This window comes from Notolepis coatsorum, assembly GCF_963971535.1.
Source record: "Notolepis coatsorum genome assembly, chromosome: 2".
Lineage (NCBI taxonomy): Eukaryota > Metazoa > Chordata > Actinopteri > Aulopiformes > Paralepididae > Notolepis > Notolepis coatsorum.
In genome coordinates, this window is record NC_140166.1 from 200,670,099 (window position 1) to 200,692,223 (window position 22,125).

Genomic DNA, 22,125 nt, shown 5'->3' on the forward strand with positions numbered 1-22,125 from the left:
CAGGTCTTCTGTAGGCGCGAACACCAGGACATCATCCAGATAGCACAGTAGACTGAGGAAGTTCTGATCCCCAAAGATGTTAAGCATCATCCGCATGAAGGTGGCAGGGCTGTTGCACAGACCCTGTGGCATGCGGTTGTATTCGTATAGTCCGAATGGCGATGTAAAGGCTGTATACTTCCGGTCATCCTCGTGCATCTCAACATTGTAGTAGCCGGAGGTGAGGTCCATGGTGGAGAAGTAGGCATTGCCACCCAATGCTGCTAGAGCATCAGCCTGGTGTGGAAGAGGATGGGCGTCTTTGATGGTGCGTGCGTTAATCCATCGGAAGTCATTACAGAGTCTCAGGTCTCCCGACTTCTTCCAAACAATGCCCAAAGGTGAAGCAAACTCACTATTTGACTTCCTTATGATCTCTTGTTCTTCCATCTCACTCAACGCCAGCCTGAGCTTCTCATACTGATTAGGTGGAACTCGTCTGTATGGCAATCGAAAGGGTTTCTCATCACTGAGTCGAATCCGGTGAAGACAGCCTGTAGCCCTTCCACAGTCTAACTTATGCCTGGAAAATATAGACTGGTACTGAGCTATCAGATGCACAAGTTTTTCTTTACCCGAAGAGGACACATCACAGGAATCAAGATCTATGTCAGACAACCCTAAACCCTGTAAGACTGAATCAGGACTGCCATCACATCCACCAGGTTCCTCTTCTCTGTCACATCTGTCCGATAAGGTGGATGTATCATCAGTCAGACTCGATTCATCACGGTGGTTATCATCTGCCCTCTGCACCTGTTGCTGCAAAAGGGGTGGTGAATCGTCATCCCCCTCAGAGCAGTCAAAATCCTCCAAGGCCATGCATGGATAAACATCAGCAAGCTTGGCATTTCGTCTGAGGGTCACTGATCTACCAGAGGGATTTATCACCTTCATTGGCAGCCATCCATCATTCCTCAGCAGGGCCACTGTCTTCCCAATCAGGACTGATCCCGGTCTTGACTTCACACAGCTGGGCTCCAGAATGACAGCACTACCAGCTGAGATGTTGTTCACACTCTGTAACCTGCCCCATACCAAATGTTCACTGAAGGGCTCTAGAGTCACGGCTCTTTTTATTTTCACGGTCCCCACTTTGTCAGGGATGTCATTTCCTGTCCACATCTCCACATTGGCCATCAAACTCAATAACTTGTGGTGTTCAGCTTCACCGTGTTCAGATGTGGGCCCCTTGTTCCACAAGTCCCCTGATATCTTTAGCTGACGAATCAAGTACTTTAGGAGGTTACTGCCAGCGATGAGGTCATCTCCCTGATTTTCAACCACGAATGTTGGGACAGTCACACGACAGCCAAACACCTCCATCTCCAGCTCACACACTCCTAAGGGTGTAGTCTTTGATCCACCGCATCCCACAAGAATCGCGTCTGTTAAGCTCAATGCAGGGCTTTTCAACACTCCTTCCTGTAAGAGTTGTGGCAAAATCTTTGCACTCAACGAACAAGCCATCGACCCACTGTCGAGCATGGCCCTCACCTCAACTTTGCCGCCAAGCAATACTTTTGCATGAAACAGATCGTCATAAGGGGAAAGCTTCTGTGTATTCTGCATTACAACTTCAGTCACTGTTCTCATTTCACTACACACACTAGGGATGTCCCGATCCGATCACGTGATCGGGATCGGGGCCGATCACGTGATTTTCCGAAGATCGGGATCGGCAAAAAAAAAAAAAAAAAAAAAACGATTTTTTTTACTTTTTTTTTTTTTTTTTTTACTTTTTTTTTTTTTATTCAACAAACATGACCATGTTCACGTCTTAAACTCATACTGAGGCCTTAGTTTTGGTTTTAAATTGCATATCATCATTAATTTATTTATTGTCACAGAGCAGAAGAATTTTGCCAAAACAAACCAATAGTATCCAGCTGCAGAACGGCAGACCAGCCACAATCTCAGACCCAAATAATTTTTATTTAAATTTTTTTTATCCCAATTTCTCACATTACATTCACCCTGAATGTTGACGTTATCCAGGTGAAAAGTTAACTTCATAAATCATTTGATGTATAATTAAATCAAAGGAAATGCGTTTGGGTCTGAGAGTGTGGCTGGTCTGCTGTTCTGCAGCTGGATACTATTGGTTTGTTTTGGCAAAATTCTTCTGCTCTGTGTGACAATAAATAAATGAATGATGATATGCAATTTAAAACCAAAACTAAGGCCTCAGTATGAGTTTAAGATGTGAACATGGTCATGTTTGTTGAATAAAAAAAATAATAATAATAATTTTGATCGGATCGGGAAATATCGGTATCGGTAGATACTCAAAATCACATGATCGGGATCGGATCGGGAGCAAAAAAACGTGATCGGGACATCCCTAACACACACTCTTGTAAATGGACTCTAAATCATCATCTCTCATTACTGGGGTTTCGATAGAAGGCCCAACACCCACCCCCCCCAAATGCTGGCCCTCTAGTTTCCCTGTTGCCAAGAGGTGGGTTCTGAAGACACCACACCAGATGGTTGCAATGCTGTAGACTTGGGGCATTCCGCACGGCCATGGCCAGATGCATAGCAGAGAAAGCAGAGGTGATTGGCCATACAATGGGAATGTGTGGTATGCCCAACATCCCTGCACACCTCACAGGCCACCGGGGGCCTGCCTCTGTTATTTTGGCCTCTTGGATACTGACTGTCTGTCCTACCCTGAAACTGGCGCTGCTGAGGCCTTTGCTCAAGAACACGCTCCAGCATACCGATGATACGCTCCAATTGGTCCGTGGGCCCCTGGGAAACCTGAATTGTAGGCATTGGAGCAGGCTCAATAGTAGGCTTAACGACAGGTGATGTGCGATGACCAGCTGCACCGACTTCCTGTCGCAGCGTAGTGATGGCAGGGGTTACCTTTGGCCAGGAGGATTGTCTCGGATTCCTTCTGTGTTCAACCAGCCTCTCATGGACATCTGCAGCTGTCCACTGTGGTAAAGGCTTGCACTTGAATATGAGAGACAGTTCAGGGTCAGGGCAATGTCTAATAAACATGGCTGTGAGCTCACGAGATGGATCGTCAATTGTCTTACTCTGTCTCTTTAGACAGTCCTCGGTCACGTCCATAGCCCTGTTTAGTCTGAGCCAATAATCAAAAGGTTGCTCACCAGAGAATGGGATGGTGGAATAAAAGTCAGCTAATGGCATGGTGGAGAAAGCAGTGTCACTAAAGTGCTGTTTTAGCATATCAAAAATAGGACCTGGGCCACTAGACAGATCAAAAGAGGGGTTACTGCGTATGCTTACTCTCACCACCTCTCGTGCCCTCCCCATGAGCCTACTCATGACCTCCTCAGCCTGCTCTGCCACTGAGATACCCCTTTTTCGCAAGTATATCCTGACTACTGACTCCCATTCATACACTGTGCATGTGTCAGAGCCATCCCCTCTAAAGCACACTGGCTCCCTAATCTCAGACTTCACCACCATGTTTACCAGGGAAGGGACCATCCCGCCTGAGTTGAATGTGCTTGCTGCAACATTGTAGCCCATCCCACTGCTCCCCTTTGACTCTAGGCATGCAGCAATACTCTCCGCTATGGAGATCCCAATCTGCTTCGCTATGCCTGCTACCATCTCCACTGAAGGATCTCCAATATTTGTGTCAGGTACTTCCGATCTAACTGCACTCAGTTGTGGCGGACCAGAGTAACTGCCATTGGCATCTGATAACTCTCCAAGATTAGGCATAGGTGTAGATGTGAGAGGTGAATGCTGAAAACTGGTGCTAGGCCTCCCAACTAATGGAATCGGAGTGTACGTCATTGCCCCCCTCCCAAATCCAGAGTATTCACCACCCTCCATCTGTAGAAGTATCCAGTATACTATAAAAAAAATAGAAATAAAAATAAAAATCCTAATAATCAGACTTTACCAGTACTCTTGTCCACCAAATAGTCAACCTATCTTTAACGACACCATACTAGTATCAATGAAAGGAAATAAAAAGAAAATCAGAAAGCTGATCACACTATCAGTAAAAGAAAACACAGAATGTTATGTAAAATCACCTATAATACCAAAAAGAAAACCTCTTATATTTTAGAAACCTGTGTAAAAGTGTATTAGGAATCACCAAAAACCACAGTAAGATACAGATAACTAGAGTAGTTGAATAAAAAAAAACTTAAATCCCTGCTCCACTCAAATCAGAACACAATGTGTTCGTTCTGATAAATAGATAAACATTGCCACCTTGTGGCGTATGTGCAATACTGCGCTCTGCTGCCTGAGGGAAAACTCTACTCGTTTTTAATCTGATCAATTATCCGATGCTGCCACCTTGTGGCGAATGTGCAACACTGCACTACTGTTTGATCAGCCTCCTGTTCATTATAGCGTGAGTCACGGGGACTCACTCTGCTGCAACACTGCGCTCGCAGCGGACTGTTCATACAGCGCGAGTCAGGCGGACTCACTCAGCTGCAACACCAGTTCTTCTTCTGGAACGTGGCGAATCCCTCGATGACGATTCCAGAAGCACGGTCGCGGCACCATTATAACCAACGCGTTGTGTACTTTTTTAATTGAACGACAGACACTTGCTCCACGGTCTTGGGTGGTTTATTCTGGTAACACACAAAAGATCCTGGTTAGACAGGTTATGTGGTCGGCTCATCAGACCCCTCGAACACCGTTCACATGGGCTGCTTCCTCATGTAATGGTTAATATAATAACATGAAATAAACATGTACAATCAAATGACAATATTTTGTACCTGGTAACACACAAAAGATCCTGGTTAGACAGGTTATGTGGTCGGCTCATCAGACCCCTCGAACACCGTTCACTACAGAAGAATTGGGAATAATTAGCCTATTAACATGTGGGCTAGTTATATACATTTTCGACACCATCTCACTTAATTATTATTTTAACACATTTACCATAGGGTCGCTACCTTCTACAATTTATTGTCAACATGCCTACATTAATACTTCCAACTAGTAGTGAGAGTTAAACATTTAGGAACATTATGTTCATTCTGGTGTACTGTCTGTGAACCTACCATGGGCTGCTTCCTCATGTAATGGTGCCACGCTAACGTGAACACTTGGGTTGAAGCCCACAAGGAAACGCCCACCAACCAATAAGAATCCCTAGAACCATTAAGTGCCATGCTATTGGGTTTTAGTTACCTTGACAAGTGGAATCACAATAAACTCTGTTACACATACGTTTAAGCAGCAAAATCCTGTATTAGATACTACACAGACCAACAGATCAATGCAATTTTTAACAAAGGGCAGCAATTTTTGGAATAATATATATATAGCGCAAAGGACCTTTTGTAAACTCAAGCACTTTCGAGGTAAAAGTAAAACACAGTACTTTCAAGTACATTCCAGAACAGTTGACCATTGGAAAAAAAAACTCTTGATTGATCTCAATTTCTCTTATTTTTATTTTCTTTGTGAACAAACCAGACTAAGAAAAAAAGTTATTTGCGATTTATTATACTTTCTACTTATAGCACATGCATGACTATGGTCTCCTTTGAAAGGTAACATTCTTACACAATAAAGAAAAATCATCATGCGATTAAATGCATAATTTTTTTTAACTTTTACTTTTTAATTCTTTCTGTAGTTAATTAATCGAAATTAATGCGATAAAGTCCCAGCCCTAGTCAGAACATAATTGTCTACTGTCCTACAGTATGTCATACTGTATTGTCTGTTGTATACTCCTAGTGTCTTGTGCCCATATTGACGGTCCATCCTGTCTTTTGTCATGTTCTATTGTGCTCTGTTACACTGTGTGACTATGTCTATAGTTTAAAATGTTGTAGTTACTGTACAGCACTTTGGTCGGCTCTTTGAGCTTTTAAATGTGCTATATAAATAAATGACTTGCCTTGACTTGACTTGGTCTCTTTATCTGAGACGGCCGATAAAGACACATGTGCATAATATACGGGTAGCTCTTAAAAATTATCTACGGGTTTATCCCCTTTCACGACCTCTCTCAACATTTACCTTGACCTTATGAATAGATCTACTCTACATACTCTAAAGGTTTGCCAACTGACATGGTTTAGGGCCATGTCTTACAGCAATCAACAGCCGATAAAGAGTGTTGAAAACACCCCATGTTTTCTAATTTGACTGATGGTGTTTCAACAGTAGAATAGGTCTATAAGTTATACCGTATATTCATTATTCTATGATTACACCTGTGTTTTACCCATCTTTTATTGATTGATGCCTTTATTTATTCTCTAAATGAACATTGAGGTTCTACCCTCGTTTGCAATGTTGTACATTCAAATAGACGTACATACAAAAGGAAAATAAAAAATATATTTTCATGAATAGGACAAAACACAGGTGAAAAGAGAAAAAAACAAAGAGATATTAAATTAAAAACAGTTATACACTAATAATAATAATAATGGATTGGATTTATATAGCGCTCTTCGTGACACCCCAGAGACCCCAGAGCACTTACAGAGTCCATTATTCTTTCATACACAGTCGTACCGGTGGTGGTAAGCTACAATTGCAGCCAGAGCTGCCCTGAGGCAGACTCACGGAAGGTATGGAGGTTTGTGGTCATGTTTTTGAACTCATTCGCGGCCATGCGATTTCCCCATCTAGCTCTAGTTGGTCCAGGTTGGTCCAGGTCCAGGTTTCCATTACATAGTTTCACTGTACGTCACCTTGTTTGTAGAGCTAAATCTATATTTTATATTATAGCTATGGATACAATACCATGGTCATTTGACAGTAACTATCTTCCGTTCAAGATGCAAAAAAGAATAAAAATTTTCATGAATACGTTCACGCGTTACCTCGTGGTGAATATAAGTATTATTTTGGAATGATCCGGGCTAATTCCTGGGAGGCTGGTTATAGGGCGCAACGTGAATTCTACTAAAACCATTGGCGTTTCGTCCCTGGACACGCTACTATTTCCAAATCAAATGTATATATATATATTTATGTATTATGTTTCATCATGAATGCATGAAAGGGGGGGGGGGTCGTTTCTGATTATTTGATTGCCAGTAGCGGCATTCGTTATTACCACAACACACACCGATCAGGGGAATGAGTATGAAAACCTTGCACGATCAAGCTGGAATTGACATCAGATAGACCTTACCTGTGGTCAATGGTATTCCTTTTTTTGACCAACTTTTTTCTCCTCCTTTTTCTGTGATTTTTCTTCCATCCCAATTTTCCTCTCGTGCCAATTCTCCCTCCCCTGTCCTGATCGTTGCTCGCATGTGCTCCCCACTGGCTGGTCATAGGGAGGATAGAAGCCCATCACATGTCCCCTCCGATACACTTCTTTTCACCTGCCAGCACGGACTCTCATTGGCGAGGTGTAACATGTCGGAGGCTCACACTGCCCCCGCCATTTCTTGTCTTTGCTTTGCAGGCGCCCTGACCGACCTGTAGGAGTCGCTGTTTACAACGACCAGATTACCACCCATCGACTCCCCTCCCGCTGACTCTGCCAATTGAGTTAGTATGATGGCCGGCCCAAGCCGGAGGCAACGCTGACAGCCGGATTCGATACCGGTGTCTCTTGCGTTGGTGACGAGCGCAATGTCCGCTGCGCCACCCAGCCGCCCTAGTCGGTGGTATTCCAAAAAGAATATTCCAATTGAGGCTAGGTGGTGTAGTGGTCTAAGGCACTCGCCACCAGTGTGGAGACGCTAGGATTCGCGTGTTCGAATCCAGCTCTCCACATTGTTTTTCAGTTTGGCTGGTCGTCCGCAGTAATACACATTGGCCGTATTACGGGGAGGGAAAAACTGAAGGGTGGGGATCGAACGTTGTGAACAAGCGACTCCTACAAGTCGGTTGGTGCGCCTGCGCAGTAGAATCAGGAAGTGTCGGGGGCAGCGTGAGCCTCCCACGCGTTACTCCTCGACACTGAGAGGTCGAGCTGCGCAGGTGAAAAGATGCGACTGCTGTTACCTCAAGTACCGGAGGGGACTTGTGCTATGTATGACTTAGTCCTCACTGCAGCCGGCTTGTGGGAGGCAAGAAACAGCGTTCGTGACAGGGGAGGGTTGAATTGGATGATACGAAATTGGGATGGGAGAAAATATAGAAAATGGGAGAAAAAGTGGATCAAAAAAAAAAGAATATTCCAATTGTTTGATCGCCATCCATCGTATGTCCATTTGGTCCACGACATAACCCACCACAACATATGGATCGGGGGTCCCGAAAACGATTCAATGCGATCGAGTGAAGCCCTAGGTTTCCCATTACTAGAAAAGTGCGCCCGGAGATATTTGAGTGTAGCACCCGGTCTGGAACAGGGTTTACTGCACTCTCGATACTGCCTACTAGCAGGATCTGGCCGGTACTGCACCTTCGGAGTCCCAGTATGCCTTTTAACGACAACATACAGGTCCCTGACATTGAATAGGATATTAAAATCGAAAAAAAGGGAAAACGATCCAAAAACGTATATATACGTGGTTGGCCCCGAAAGTGTTAAAACAGTTACTGTATATACTGGGGTAGGGAGGTTTGTGGTTGTGTTTTTATATTAAAAACAGTTACTGTATATACTGAGGTAGGGAGGTTTGTGGTCGTGTTTTTATATTAAAAACAGTTACTGTATATACTGAGGTAGGGAGGTTTGTGGTCGTGTTTTTATATTAAAAACAGTTACTGTATATACTGAGGTAGGGAGGTTTGTGGTCGTGTTTTTATATTAAAAACAGTTACTGTATATACTGGGGTAGGGAGGTTTGTGGTCGTGTTTTTATATTAAAAACAGTTACTGTATATACTGGGGTAGGGAGGTTTGTGGTCATGTTTTTAGATTGTCCGTAGGATAGTGGGGTATTGATTTTTAGTGTGAGTTGAAGATCATTCCAGGAAGCTAGACACTGCAACAGGAAATAAACAGCTGACAGGACATCTAATGTCGATTTAGATCATTTATGTTTCCAGCCAGCTTGACGACTTTGTGCGATCTCTTATGACGTTGTATCTTGTACATTTACATTTTTTACATTTAGTCATTTAGCTGACGCTTTTATCCAAAGCGACTTACAAGTTCTGTACGACAAGACAGCAAGAAGGGTACAACTCTATCAGCTGAGTAACAATGTTCATCAAAGTGTTGCGTGTTACAGTGTAGGTTAGTTTATTAGGACAAGTGCATGACAGTAAGGTTAGTTCGGGAACTTTTTTTATATATATTTTTTTATTATTCTTTTTTTCAGATACTGGTTGAAGAAGTGCGTCTTTAGTCGACGGCGAAAGATTGGACGGGTTTCGGCTGTCCTAACTGGGGTGGGCAGTTCATTCCACCATTGTGGGGCAAGGACTGAGAATAGGCGGCTTCTCTTTGATGACCCTCCCGGAGCTCGGATAGGAGTAGGTCTGAGGCGGCCAGAAGATGCAGAGCCTAGGGGTTGTACTAGAATGTATCTAGAATGAGATATATATTAGCCTTCAAAGTCTTGTCGATTCTGAATAAAAATGTAAAGGCCTGCATTATATTTCTCGCGCTTATAGATGCATTATTCGGTTTGGGATTATCTATGCCAGCCAGCACCTTTATCAAGTTCAAATGGAAACGAAAGAGACAACGGCAGAATTATAACATTAAAATTAAACTGGACTTTGAAGAAGTCTTTATTCATTGCACACATTGCAACGTAGTCAGGCAGCGACACACAAAAGTGATGGGCAACACACACATGCATTGTTTTGGGGGTCGTCGATTCAATTGTGTCTCTGCACTTGACCCATCCCGTCGTCCTTCCCCAGCCGGGAGCAGACAGGGGTTGCCGCACCCGGGGACCAATCCAAGTGATCCTGTCTGTCTTTTTTCCATTCGGTTTATCTCTTTTGGGGGGGGGGGGGACCCTTGCGAGCACGGGGAGAACATGCAAACTCCACACAGAAAGGCCCGGGAGATACCCCACCTGGGTATCCGGCAAAGTGGCAACCCGGCAACCTGGTCCCCAAGTGGGAATAAAACCCAGGACCTTCTTGCTGTGAGGTGACAGTGTTAACCACTAGACAACTGTGCTAGACAAATTGTGAGTGAATCATTGTGTGGATCTGTCATTGTTTCGTACACCAAATGGAACACTGAACATTCTAGAAATTGAATGATCACTATCGCGATGTGTGTGTGTGTGTGTGTGTGCGTGTATATACATATAAATATACATATTAGCCCACGGAACTAAAACGGTGACTTGAAGTTTCCTGCTAGTGGTGCAGACAACACATCCACTTTCTCCCACCGCCTTGTATGTTTTTAAAAGCAGGTTTGAACCCGTGTCAGTAGACTTCTCGAATCCCCACTGAATCGAATTGCAGTCTATTAACACCAGACGAGGCCGGAGACTCTGAAATACGTAGAATAAGATACCAACGTATTCGCTCTCGCTTTTCCACTCTCACCGGCGTTTATTTGGTCTGAAAAAGCTCCTGCCGTCGTTTATAATTTCGGGACGGGTTATGTGGCGCGCCATGACCTCGAGGGATGGGGGGGGGGGGGGGGTTGGAGAGATGCATTAAGAAGATAATCAAGCGAGGGAGGGTTTATATATGTTTCTCTGCCCCCACCCCCCGTGGCCAAAGGCAAACAGTCGGGGCGCTGTTGGTTTAGTCTTGCGGCCTGAGGAGAGAGAGAGAGAGAGAGAGAGAGAGAGAGAGAGAGAGAGAGAGAGAGAGAGAGAGAGAGAGAGAGAGAGAGAGCTATGTGGAACGTTGCGGAACCAGGTACACATTAGGACTGGAAGGGACCGGAGCGCAACCTGGGAATCGAGGGAGAATATCAACAAAAAGTGCGCGCATCGACAATTAGGAGGGGAAGGCATTAACACGCAGGTTAAGGCGATAAGACACTTTGGAGGTTTGTTTGCTGAGTGCGAGAGGTGCGCAGAGTATGCGTTTTCAATCCAACAGCTTCTACTATTGCGTCCTTCTCTCTCTCGCTCTCTCTCTCTCTCTCTCTCTCTCTCTCCATCATGGCATTGCGATGCTGCTAGTTTTCTGTGTGTCGTGTCTGTTACTCTCACTGACTTATTGTGCTCTCTCTCTCTCTCTCTCTCTCTCTCTCTCTCTCTCTCTCTCTCTCTCTCTCTCTCTTCTCTCTCTCTCTCTCTCTCTCTCTCTCCTCCTGTCTGTCTCTATCCACTGCCTCTCCACATCTTCCACTGTCTCTGTCTCTTTCTGTCCCTCCCTATTCTCTCTCTCTCTCTCTCTCTCTCTCTCTCTCTCTCTCTCTCTCTCTCTCTCTCTCTCTCTCTCTCTCTCTATCTCTCTCTCTCGCTCTCTCTCTCTCTATCTCTCTCTCTTGCTGACCCAATCCTTCCTTGTTCTCTCTTTTTTTGCTCCATCTCTCTTGTTTGCTGACTCCTCACCCCGTTCTCTCTTTCTCTTTCTCTCTCTCTCTCTGCCCCCCCCCCCCCCCCCCCCCTCTCTCTCTCTCTCTCCCACTCTCTGCACCCACAGACGTATTTACCCCCCAGATGACAAGCTGCTCTTGGAGAAGTATGAAAGCCTCCTCTCAGCTGCCTTTCAGACCTTCCTCGCCGGGCGAGCGGCCTCACTTCAAAAGGAAATGAATAATCCTCTGAAACGAATGAAGGCACGTACCTGAGACCCGCCCGGCCGACAGGCACACACACACACACACACACACACACACACACACACACACACACACACACACACACACACACACACACACACACACACGCACACAACGCACACACACACACGAGCACGCGCGCACACATGCACACACACGCACACACACACGCACACATGCACACACACAATATAATAAACACACACACATGATAATGCACCTACAGAGCACAGCCCACACCACAGACACCTGCAGACACAGAAATGAACAATGATGAATATACACACACACAGGGAAACACAAAGACCCAGACACACAAACATACATTGACACACACACACACACACAACACAACACACACACACACACACACACAACACACACACACACACACACACACACACACACACACACACCACACACACACACACCACACACACCACACACACACACACACACACACACACACACACACACACACACACCACACGCACGCACACACACACACACACACACGCTTAATATGTGCACCTACAGACCACAGCCCACTCCACAGAAGATACACAAGGGCACACACATACGCGCACACAAACACATACACCGATTTCAAGCATCTATCTGGTTAATTTTGGAATGAAATGGAAGGTGAACCAGTAGAGAGTGTGTTGCGCTCCTTAACATTTCTAAAAGCCCTCGCTCTTTGTCAGAATGTCCTTCCTAACCCTGCACTCTCCGGCGTATGTATTCATCTCAGTCCCACACGTCCATTTTCTTTCCGTCTCCCTTTCCTTCTGACATACTCCTCAGCCATTCAGCAGCCTCCGAACTTCCAGCCTCCCCTGCTCTCACTCTCGCAGCAACGAGCACGTTGTTTCTCAGTAGATTTCGCTTTCAGAACTCAACGTCCGTATTTATTTTTCAAGAGGCTTTTCAAGGATGACGAGTTGCCTCACACATTTTAATGTGCCACGGGATGAATTCCTTTCCTTTTCTTAGTATTTGGCATTGAGACGCACACACACACGCACACACACACACACACACACGTACGCACGCACGCACGCATGCATGCACGCACGCACACACGCACGCACGCACACACACACACACACACACACACACACACACACACACACACACACACACACACACACACACACACACACGCACACACGCACGCACACACGCACACATACACACAAACTACCTTCTGTGGTACCGTTGAGACGTGCAAGTGCACACAGGGGTGAGACAGTATTGTACAGTATTACAGTATATTGCAAATTGTATTATATTGTATAATATAACGCAAACGCCTCACTCACTGGCGTGAGGGGGGTGGGGCGCTGCTAGCTAACTCTGAAGGTTCGAAGAGACTCAGAGACGGAGAGAAGTGGAATTGAATACTATGCGAGAGAGGAATAGACGGGCCGCGAAGGAATGTGGAGATTGGGTAGCCATATGCGGTGGACAGAATAAAGAGTCAGACGTGCCACGGAGAGAAGATACGGCGAGAGGGCAAGACGTGGAGGGCAAGTACCGTAGGAAGGAATTGATGGAATGAAATGAACAAATCGACCAGGGAAGGAGATAGATAGACGTGTGAGATAAAGAGAAACACTAAGAGATACAAGAAGCGTTGGGGGGGGGAAAGGACGTGAGGAGCGGACAAAGTCAATACATGAAACCACTTCTCGGGTGCTTTCTGTCATCCTAATGGTAGGTAGGAACCCACAGGATATGTGGATATTAGTCGACATGAGCCACATACCAACATAAAAATGCAAAACTTCGCACTATTAATGGCACTATTTAATCAACACTTTAATTCTGTCTGCAGACTCAAATTTAATGACCCCTCCTACTCTGATGTGCCTCTTAATAATACCAGATGCAACAGCTCTTTTTCCTTTAGAACTATTCGTCCGCTTGATGTTCAGAAGGTCATTGATGAATTAAGATTGGGTACTAGCTGTGGTTCAGATGGTATGGAGATCAAGTTTATCAAACTTGACTCTCATGTATTATCATATCCTTTGTCTGATTTATTTAATCTATCTTTAACAACTAATGAAACTCCATTAAGCTGGAAATGTGCAAAAGTCATTCCATTGCATAAAGGTGGTGATCCTTCTGATCTCAATAATTATAGACCAATTTCAATTATTAATAGTACAGCAAAAGTCTTTGAAAAACGAATTTTTAATCAATTATCCCATTATGTTAATGAATCTCATATTTTATCCCCATGCCAATCTGGTTTCAGGGCAGGCCATACTACTCCACAACTACAGCCTTTCTGAAATTGACCAATGATGTTCACTCAGCAATGGACAATAACATGTTCACTGGTGCAATATTTATAGATCTCACAAAGGCCTTTGATTTGGTTGATCATTATCTTCTTCTTGACAAACTGTGTGCTATTGGTGTCTCTAATAATTCTTTACTTTGGTTAAATTCATATATCCACCATAGACGCCAGTGTGTATCATATCAGAGTAAACAGTCTGACTTTTTGATTATGGACAAGGGTGTTGCTCAAGGTTCATCTTTAGGACCATTATTATTTTCTATATTTGTTAATGATCTCACCCAGATACCATCTGACTGTCTTACTCAATTATACGCTGACGATACAGTGATTTATTCTTCTATGTCTGATATTCAACAAATTCAGTATGCTTTACAGACTCATTTTGACGCTGTTCAGAAATGGTTAGCTATTAACAAACTTTTATTAAATAAGAAGAAGTCCTATACTATGCTGTTTGGTACTAGATCAAATCTGTTGCAAATATCGAATCAGTTGTTGATTACGTTTTTAGATGATGCTCCTCTCAAGAATGTCGATGAATATAAGTACTTGGGTCTTTGGCTTGATTCTCAACTCACCTTCAAGTCACATATTGATGTTGTGATAAAGAAAACAAATTGTAGCCTGAGAATATTGTATCGTTCTATTAACTGTTTTTCTCTTCAAGTTAGGAAAATAATCATTATACAGCTGGTACTTCCAATAGTGGACTACGCAGACATAGTCTATCAGAACACCACACTAACAAATCTCCGTCCTTTAAATGTCACTTATAATAGTGTTTGCAGATTTATATTGAGGTGCCCTTATAGAACCCATCACTGTCTTATGTTTGAGTCGTTAAACTGGCTTTATCCCCCATTCAGAAGACATTTTCATTGGTTGCTTTTTGTTTACAAATGTATTTACTTTAATTATCCCCCCTATCTAAAGCAGTTCTTAACACCATATAGTTCAACTTATAATTTAAGACACACGGATCATCCTTTCTTTACTATACCTCGAACCACCAACGCTATTGGTCGACTTGCCTTTAAATATAAAACACCAGCAGATTGGAACAAACTGCCTAGTTCACTCAGATCTCTCATTTCTTACCGGTTATTCAATATATCTTTGTTCACTCATCTACAGACTACTTGCACCTGTTATTGATTGATTTACTGTGTTAGGGCTTACATGTTGTTTACAGATCAAATTATAATTTTGTATGTGTTTTATAAGGGAAAATACATCTATATATATTGGTGATCCTCTTGGGAGGAATAAGTGTGGATTGTGGGGGTGAGCTTGGGAGAGTGTCTGTCAGTGTATACGTGTATTTGTTGTCCTGTGCTTTGTTATGTATTGTATTGTATTGTATGTTTTGTATCCTATGTTAAGGACCCCCTCGAAAACGAGATAGCATATCTCAAGGGGCTTATCCTTCTAATAAATTTCAAATTTATGGAGGTGAAATGATTTAAATGTCAGAAATGTTCATGCTCAGGGTTGTAGTAGATATGAAAGACATTTCTAGAAAACGGGCAATCACTTTGAATTGGTTACTTCTTGTAGCTCTTTAACCCTTTCACTACTACATTACAAAGGGTTAACCCTTTACCTTTTTGGCAGACCCTGGCAATCTGCTTCGTGGCTAATCTGAGAGAAAACATCACATTTCATCGGTACTTGAGCTGCGATTGGGAGCTTGTTATGCCATGACCACAAAGTGCCATTAATCACATTTGCCTGCAATTCAGCTCAGGCCAAGTTGGCAGGGACCCAGCGTTATTAGCCCTGGCTGCCATAACCCTGGCTTCTCTAAAGTCTGCCTCGGTCGATGCTGCCTGGGAGCCACGTGTGTCCAGCCAGGACGCCAAATATGGCACAGATGTCACAAAACGTTCGTCTATACTTTTATTATTCGTTCATTATTTAGATCCTCTGAGATTATTGAGGGTGGACCCTCATTTTCAATGATGCCGAGATTACAGTTGGCAGAAAACCATGAAAAATAACAAAGAAATAACCAAAGCAAAGATAAATCAGATGATAAGATACAAATGTTATCACTCGTTAAGACAATTATATTCGTTAACAATGTTAAGATGTAAGAGCACACTTTTTAAATGTCCCACTGGGAGTCAATATTCCAAGTGTTTTTTTTAGGTTATTGCACGAGTCCCAAGCACAAAATCTAAAAGCAGTCTTTCCAAGTTTGGAATTCATCCGAGGAACATGTAGTGTAACCCAGTCCTGAGAGCGGGTTTGATAAGCTCGTACATTGAATTATAGTAATGAAGTTGGTAATTAGGAGCACTTTATAAATAAACATATACCTCCGGTCAATGGTCTATAACTACACACCCTCAAGACCCCTACACTCTACATCTTCTGGGCCCCTTATACCCACTCCTATCCGAGCTCCTGGGGTGTCATCAAAAGGAAGCACGCTATTCTCAGTCCTCGCTCCACAATGGTGGAACTAACTCCCCACCAGTGTTCATTTTGGCAGCTATTTTCATTTTAGTTTTAGTCTTAGTCATGTGTCATGTGCTCCTTTTTCGTTTTCATCATATTTAGTCATCTTCATTTATTTTTCGTTTAGTCAGTTTTAGTCAACTAAATGTCTGAGCATTTTAGTCTTAGTCAGTTTTTGTCTCAATTTTGTCTTTTTTGTTTTAGTCTAGATTTAGTCGACAAAAACGGATGACATTTTTGTCTATTTTTAGTTAATGGAAAAAAACTTGTCAGAAGTCAGAAATAGTCAACATGGAACATTTTCTGATTTAAATTGCGTATTTATTTTTTAACCTAGGGGAATCTGAGTCGGCGGCACAAGTGATACACAGGAAGTATATGTTGGTGTAAACATGGTCCAATGTATTGTTGCTCCTACAGTATATGTTGGTGTAGACATGGTCCAATGTATTGTTGCTCCTACAGTATATGTTGGTGTAGACATGGTCCAATGTATTGTTGCACCTACAGTATATGTTGGTGTAGACATGGTCCAATGTATTGTTGCACCTACAGTATATGTTGGTGTAGACATGGTCCAATGTATTGTTGCACCTACAGTATATGTTGGTGTAGACATGGTCCAATGTATTGTTGCACCTACAGTATATGTTGGTGTAGACATGGTCCAATGTATGCATCTAAGAGAGCATTACGGATGTGGTGACGTTGTTTCTGACCAAAGAGACGACGCTGAACTCTGTCTGTCTTTCCTTTCTCTCTGCCATGTCTGTCCTCTCTCTGCTGTGTCTGTCCTCTCTGTCATGTATGTCCTCTCTCTCTCTGCTGTGTCTGGCAGCGGTTTATTCTATAACAGGATACTGTAAACTAAGTAAACAGAACACACAGTATTACTAGTAGTAGTACACACTGATTGCAATCTGCTTGCATAAAAACATTATATAAAATCACATTCTGAGGTCAGTGTTAAAGTGCCACATGGAAGAGGTATGGTTAGTGGTTAGAGTTAGAGGTGGTCTAGGTCTGGTTAGGGTAACTTAGGGGTAGTTAAGCATTCATTATAATTTATTATTATTATTTAGATAGATGGATGTAAAGGGCTAGACCAACTCTTAACCCCTATCTGGACCTAGACCACCTCTAAGTCACAACCCTAACGTAGGGGTTAAAGTTAGAGGTGGTCTAGGTCTGGTTAGGGGTTAGAGTTAGAGGTGGTCTAGGTCTGGTTATACTGATCCAATACCAGTGCATAAAAAAAAAAAAAATTATATTATATAAATTATTAAACTTTTTTTTCTTTTCTTTTTTACAGCTACTGTTTTATATATACTGTTTTTGTAATAACTAGAAAGTAATGGTATTTATTCAACAACAGGTGATTGTATAGATTAGTATTAGTGTCATTAAATGACAACTATGCTCAACTATGCTTCACCCATGGAAAGGTTGTTGGCACATTGGTTCCACACGGACGTTAAACGTTGTTGCGTTGAATGTGGTTGGAATCGTCAGATTCCACCACATTCGCTTCTTCCGAGGCTTAAAAGAAAGTCTCTCTACCGTGCGCAGGGGAGGGTGTTGTACTCGAAGCACTCAGCCGTCTCTGTGTCACAGAGGTAGATGTGTCACTACAGCTATATTATCCACACAGAGGTAGATGTGTCACTACAGCTATATTATCCACACAGAGGTAGATGTGTCACTACAGCTATATTATCCACACAGAGGTAGATGTGTCACTACAGCTATATTATCCACACAGAGGTAGATGTGTCACTACAGCTATATTATCCACACAGAGGTAGATGTGTCACTACAGCTATATTATCCACACAGAGGTAGATGTGTCACTACAGCTATATTATCCACACAGAGGTAGATGTGTCACTACAGCTATATTATCCACACAGAGGTAGATGTGTCACTACAGCTATATTATCCACACAGAGGTAGATGTGTCACTACAGCTATATTATCCACACAGAGGTAGATGTGTCACTACAGCTATATTATCCACACAGAGGTAGATGTGTCACTACAGCTATATTATCCACACAGAGGTAGATGTGTCACTACAGCTATATTATCCACACAGAGGTAGATGTGTCACTACAGCTATATTATCCACACAGAGGTAGATGTGTCACTACAGCTATATTATCCACACAGAGGTAGATGTGTCACTACAGCTATATTATCCACACAGAGGTAGATGTGTCGCTACAGCTATATTATCCACACAGAGGTAGATGTGTGGCTACAGTGGCGACAAGAGATACACAAGATGTTATCTGTGGGCGCATGCTAGTGGGCAGGCCGGAGTACTGAGAGAGAGAGAGAGAGAGCAGACACAGAGGCCCCGATTCATGGCTCAGACAAGGTCGGTCAGAAGAATAAGATGTTTACTCTATTTTCCTGTTAAAGGGGACAGACATACTATGGAAAACAAGCTTTGCCCAGTCTTGGCAGCTCTGCAGTCTGAAACGCTATTTAGGTGCTGGGGGGAATATGATATGTACTCTGTGCCGCTTGGCCAGGAGTTTGAAGCCTTCAGATTAACAAGCCTAAACGAGCTTCAAACCCCCCCCCCCCCCCCTAGATGATGACACGAGAGGGACGGAGGCAATGAATTAGCTTTGATTTATCCATTAGCTGCTACTTTTTGGAGCCAGGAACACGGCTTACCTAATGTACTGCCCAGTTTGTAAATGTTTTTCACTCTCGGGTGTGTGGGGTAGTCAGGCAGGGAAGGAAATTAGTCATTTAAAATGCGGTGTGTTGCTACACCCACCAAAAACCACCTGTTAATAGACATATAAGAGAAGAAAAAGGTTCTGGGAAAGAAATAATTACAATTAAGTTTAGTTTCTGCAAACAATATGTTCCACAGAATATATAATATATTATAAATAATAGTTCCCCATCAAGGGTGAATATGCAAGCATTCCACAAGAGATGTGAACGGGGCTTGATATGGGCCTTGTCCTGTCCCCCTCAGATCACCCAGCGTGTGATATTTAAGCATTACATCACGCGCAGGAGTGGTTTGTGACCAATAAACCATGCCTAGGGGTGGTCGTTAGACCCCCCTAGGCATGGTTTATTGGTCACAAATCACGACTACAAGTGGTGTAAAGCTTTTATACAACTGCCAGATTCATCCAACCTTATTTCTATACAATAAACACACATTAATCGAAGATTTATTGAAAAAACCATCCGCCAGAAAAAGTAGTTCCCACAACTACAAAAAAGACAAGTTGCCTCCATGTGGAAGCAGCTTGAAGTGCATCCAACCAAACTAACACATCCAACTGTGTATTATTGGAATGATTGAGAGAAGTTGCCTCATGTGGAAGCAGCTTGAAGTGCATCCAACAACTAACACATCCAACTGTGTATTATTGGAATGATTGATTGAAAATTTTATTACCAGATGCAGAATGGGTACAATACAGTACGGCTCAATACACACAATTGTTAAGGGAATGCAGACCTACTTTCCATAGAACTTCATTCTTAGATGCTTCTATATAAAGTAGGTAAAACAAATTAAAACGTTTTCTTTGCCCTATAGGAAAAAAACGTTTTCTTCGCCCTATTTTTTTTATTTATTTCTTTTAGCCTAAACTTAACCAGTTGGAAACCAGGGGTACAGTAATAAAATTAGCAATCAACCAATCAATCAATTCAATAGACCATGCTCACTTAAAGGATAACTCCACTTTTTTTTTAAATTAGCTTATTTAACATCTTCCCTGGAGTTAGACAAGAAGATGCATACCTTTTTTGTCTCTGTGCGTGCATTTTAGCTTTGGGAATAGACGCTCCGTTAGCATAGCTTAGCTTCATCACTGGAAGTGGGGGAGGACAGTAGCCTTACAGTGCCTTACAGTGTATTGCAAGGTCTGACATTGACCAAACTTGATATGCATGACCTTGGTGGGCTCTAGGTCAACTCCTGAAAAGGGGGTCAATGTCAGACTTTGCAATCAAAAGTTAGGGGGCTAATAACCCTTGCCATAATTTCAGTGCGCCCCTAACTTTTGATTGCAAGGTCTGACATTGACCCCCTTTTCAGGAGTTGACCTAGAGCCCACCAAGGTCATGCATATCAAGTTTGGTCAATGTCAGACCTTGCAATACACTGTAAGGCACTGTAAGGCTACTGTCCTCCCCCACTTCCAGTGATGAAGCTAAGCTATGCTAACGAGCGTCTATTCCCAAAGCTAAAATGCACGCACAGAGACAAAAAAGGTATGCATCTTCTTGTCTAACTCCAGGGAAGATGTTAAATAAGCTAATTTAAAAAAAAAGTGGAGTTATCCTTTAAAACAGCGCTGCTTCTCTCTCAGTCTGACTCCCCCGCTGTTGCAGACAGGAGTGTGTGTGTGTGTGTGTGTGTGTGTGTGTGTGCGTGTGTGTGTGTGTGTGTGTGTGTGTGTCACAGTGTGTGTGTGTGTGTGTGTGTGTGTGTGTGTGTGTGTGTGTGTGTATGTGTGTGTGTGTGTGTGTGTGTGTGTGTGTATGTGTGTGTGTGTGTTTGTGGGTACGCCAGCGTCGGACAGTGTGAGAGTGAACGCTGCAGTCAGTGGGAAGGAAGTCGAAATTTAAATCAATCAATTAATCAATCAATCAATCTGCGATTTTTCTTTTGTTCTAGATTGACTCAAGACCCATCAATTACATCATCCAACATTGTTTAAAGGACTAACACATTCCCCTTGACAGAATCGCTTCATATTTAGTCGTTATGGTGCTATCAACATATCCATTTGTTGTCTGCGATCTTGTTTTCTCCCGGAGTGAGCCGGGGAGTGATATGTGATTCGGTTGTGGGCGGGTCCTGAGCCCAGGACCGTGGATTGTTGCCAATAAAGACGTGTAAATGGCCAATCAGAATCGAGAAATTTGCATGCCGTTGTATAATACTGTGTTAATCATAAAAGTGGTAATATTATGTTAAACAGGCCTAAACCAGCTTCAATGGCAGCTTCAATGGCTCCCTCTAGAATAGATGATGACACAGGAAGGACAGAAGCAATGAATTCGCTTTGACGAATCAATTAGCTGTATTTATTTGGAGCCAGGGGCGACATTGGTTCAGGAGGTAGGGTCTGGTAATCATACGGTTCCTGGTTAGATTCCAGCTCCTCCCGGCAGCGTGTCGACGTGTCCTTGAGCAAAGGCACTCAACCCCTAACTGCCCCCGATGAGCAGGTTGACACCTTGCATGGTTGCCTCTGCCGTCGGTGTGTGAATGTGTGAGTGAATGTGAGGCATAAGTTGTAAAGCGCTTCAGTTTCATTTATTTATTTCAAACCATGCAACCTATACAATACAAGACAACCACAAAACAGTACAATAACCACCACAAAACAATACAATAGACAACAGTTACAACAGATACCACTTAGGGTGCGGTTACACCTTTCGTTTCATTTTCGTATCGTCGTCATATGCGTTTCGCCGCGACGTCGTGCGCCTCGAGTCACACTTTCGTTTTTTTTTCGTGTTTGTCACCCGAGCACACTGATGTAGTACACTGCCAAAGCAGTAGGTGACAGTAGGTGGCAAACATGAAGGCAATTTCAACCAATCAGAACTTGAATGTGCCTGCAAAGCAAATGTCAACAAGGCGGCCACCCTATTTTGCCTAGTTACCCAATGCAGCAATTCTTTTTCAGCAAAGCCTAAT

The 22,125-nt window shown here is 43.1% G+C and overlaps 1 protein-coding gene across 1 annotated transcript in view; it reads left to right on the plus strand.

The window, feature by feature from the left end:
• The window catches only part of ttll7 (tubulin tyrosine ligase-like family, member 7), a gene marked incomplete at both ends in the record, with an annotated part of 162,172 nt that overhangs the window by 101,045 nt on the left and 39,002 nt on the right, over positions 1-22,125 (plus strand). Inside the window, 1 exon segment of the mRNA XM_084308467.1 lies at positions 11,509-11,644. Within this exon segment, the coding sequence (XP_084164593.1) occupies positions 11,509-11,644 (136 nt within the window).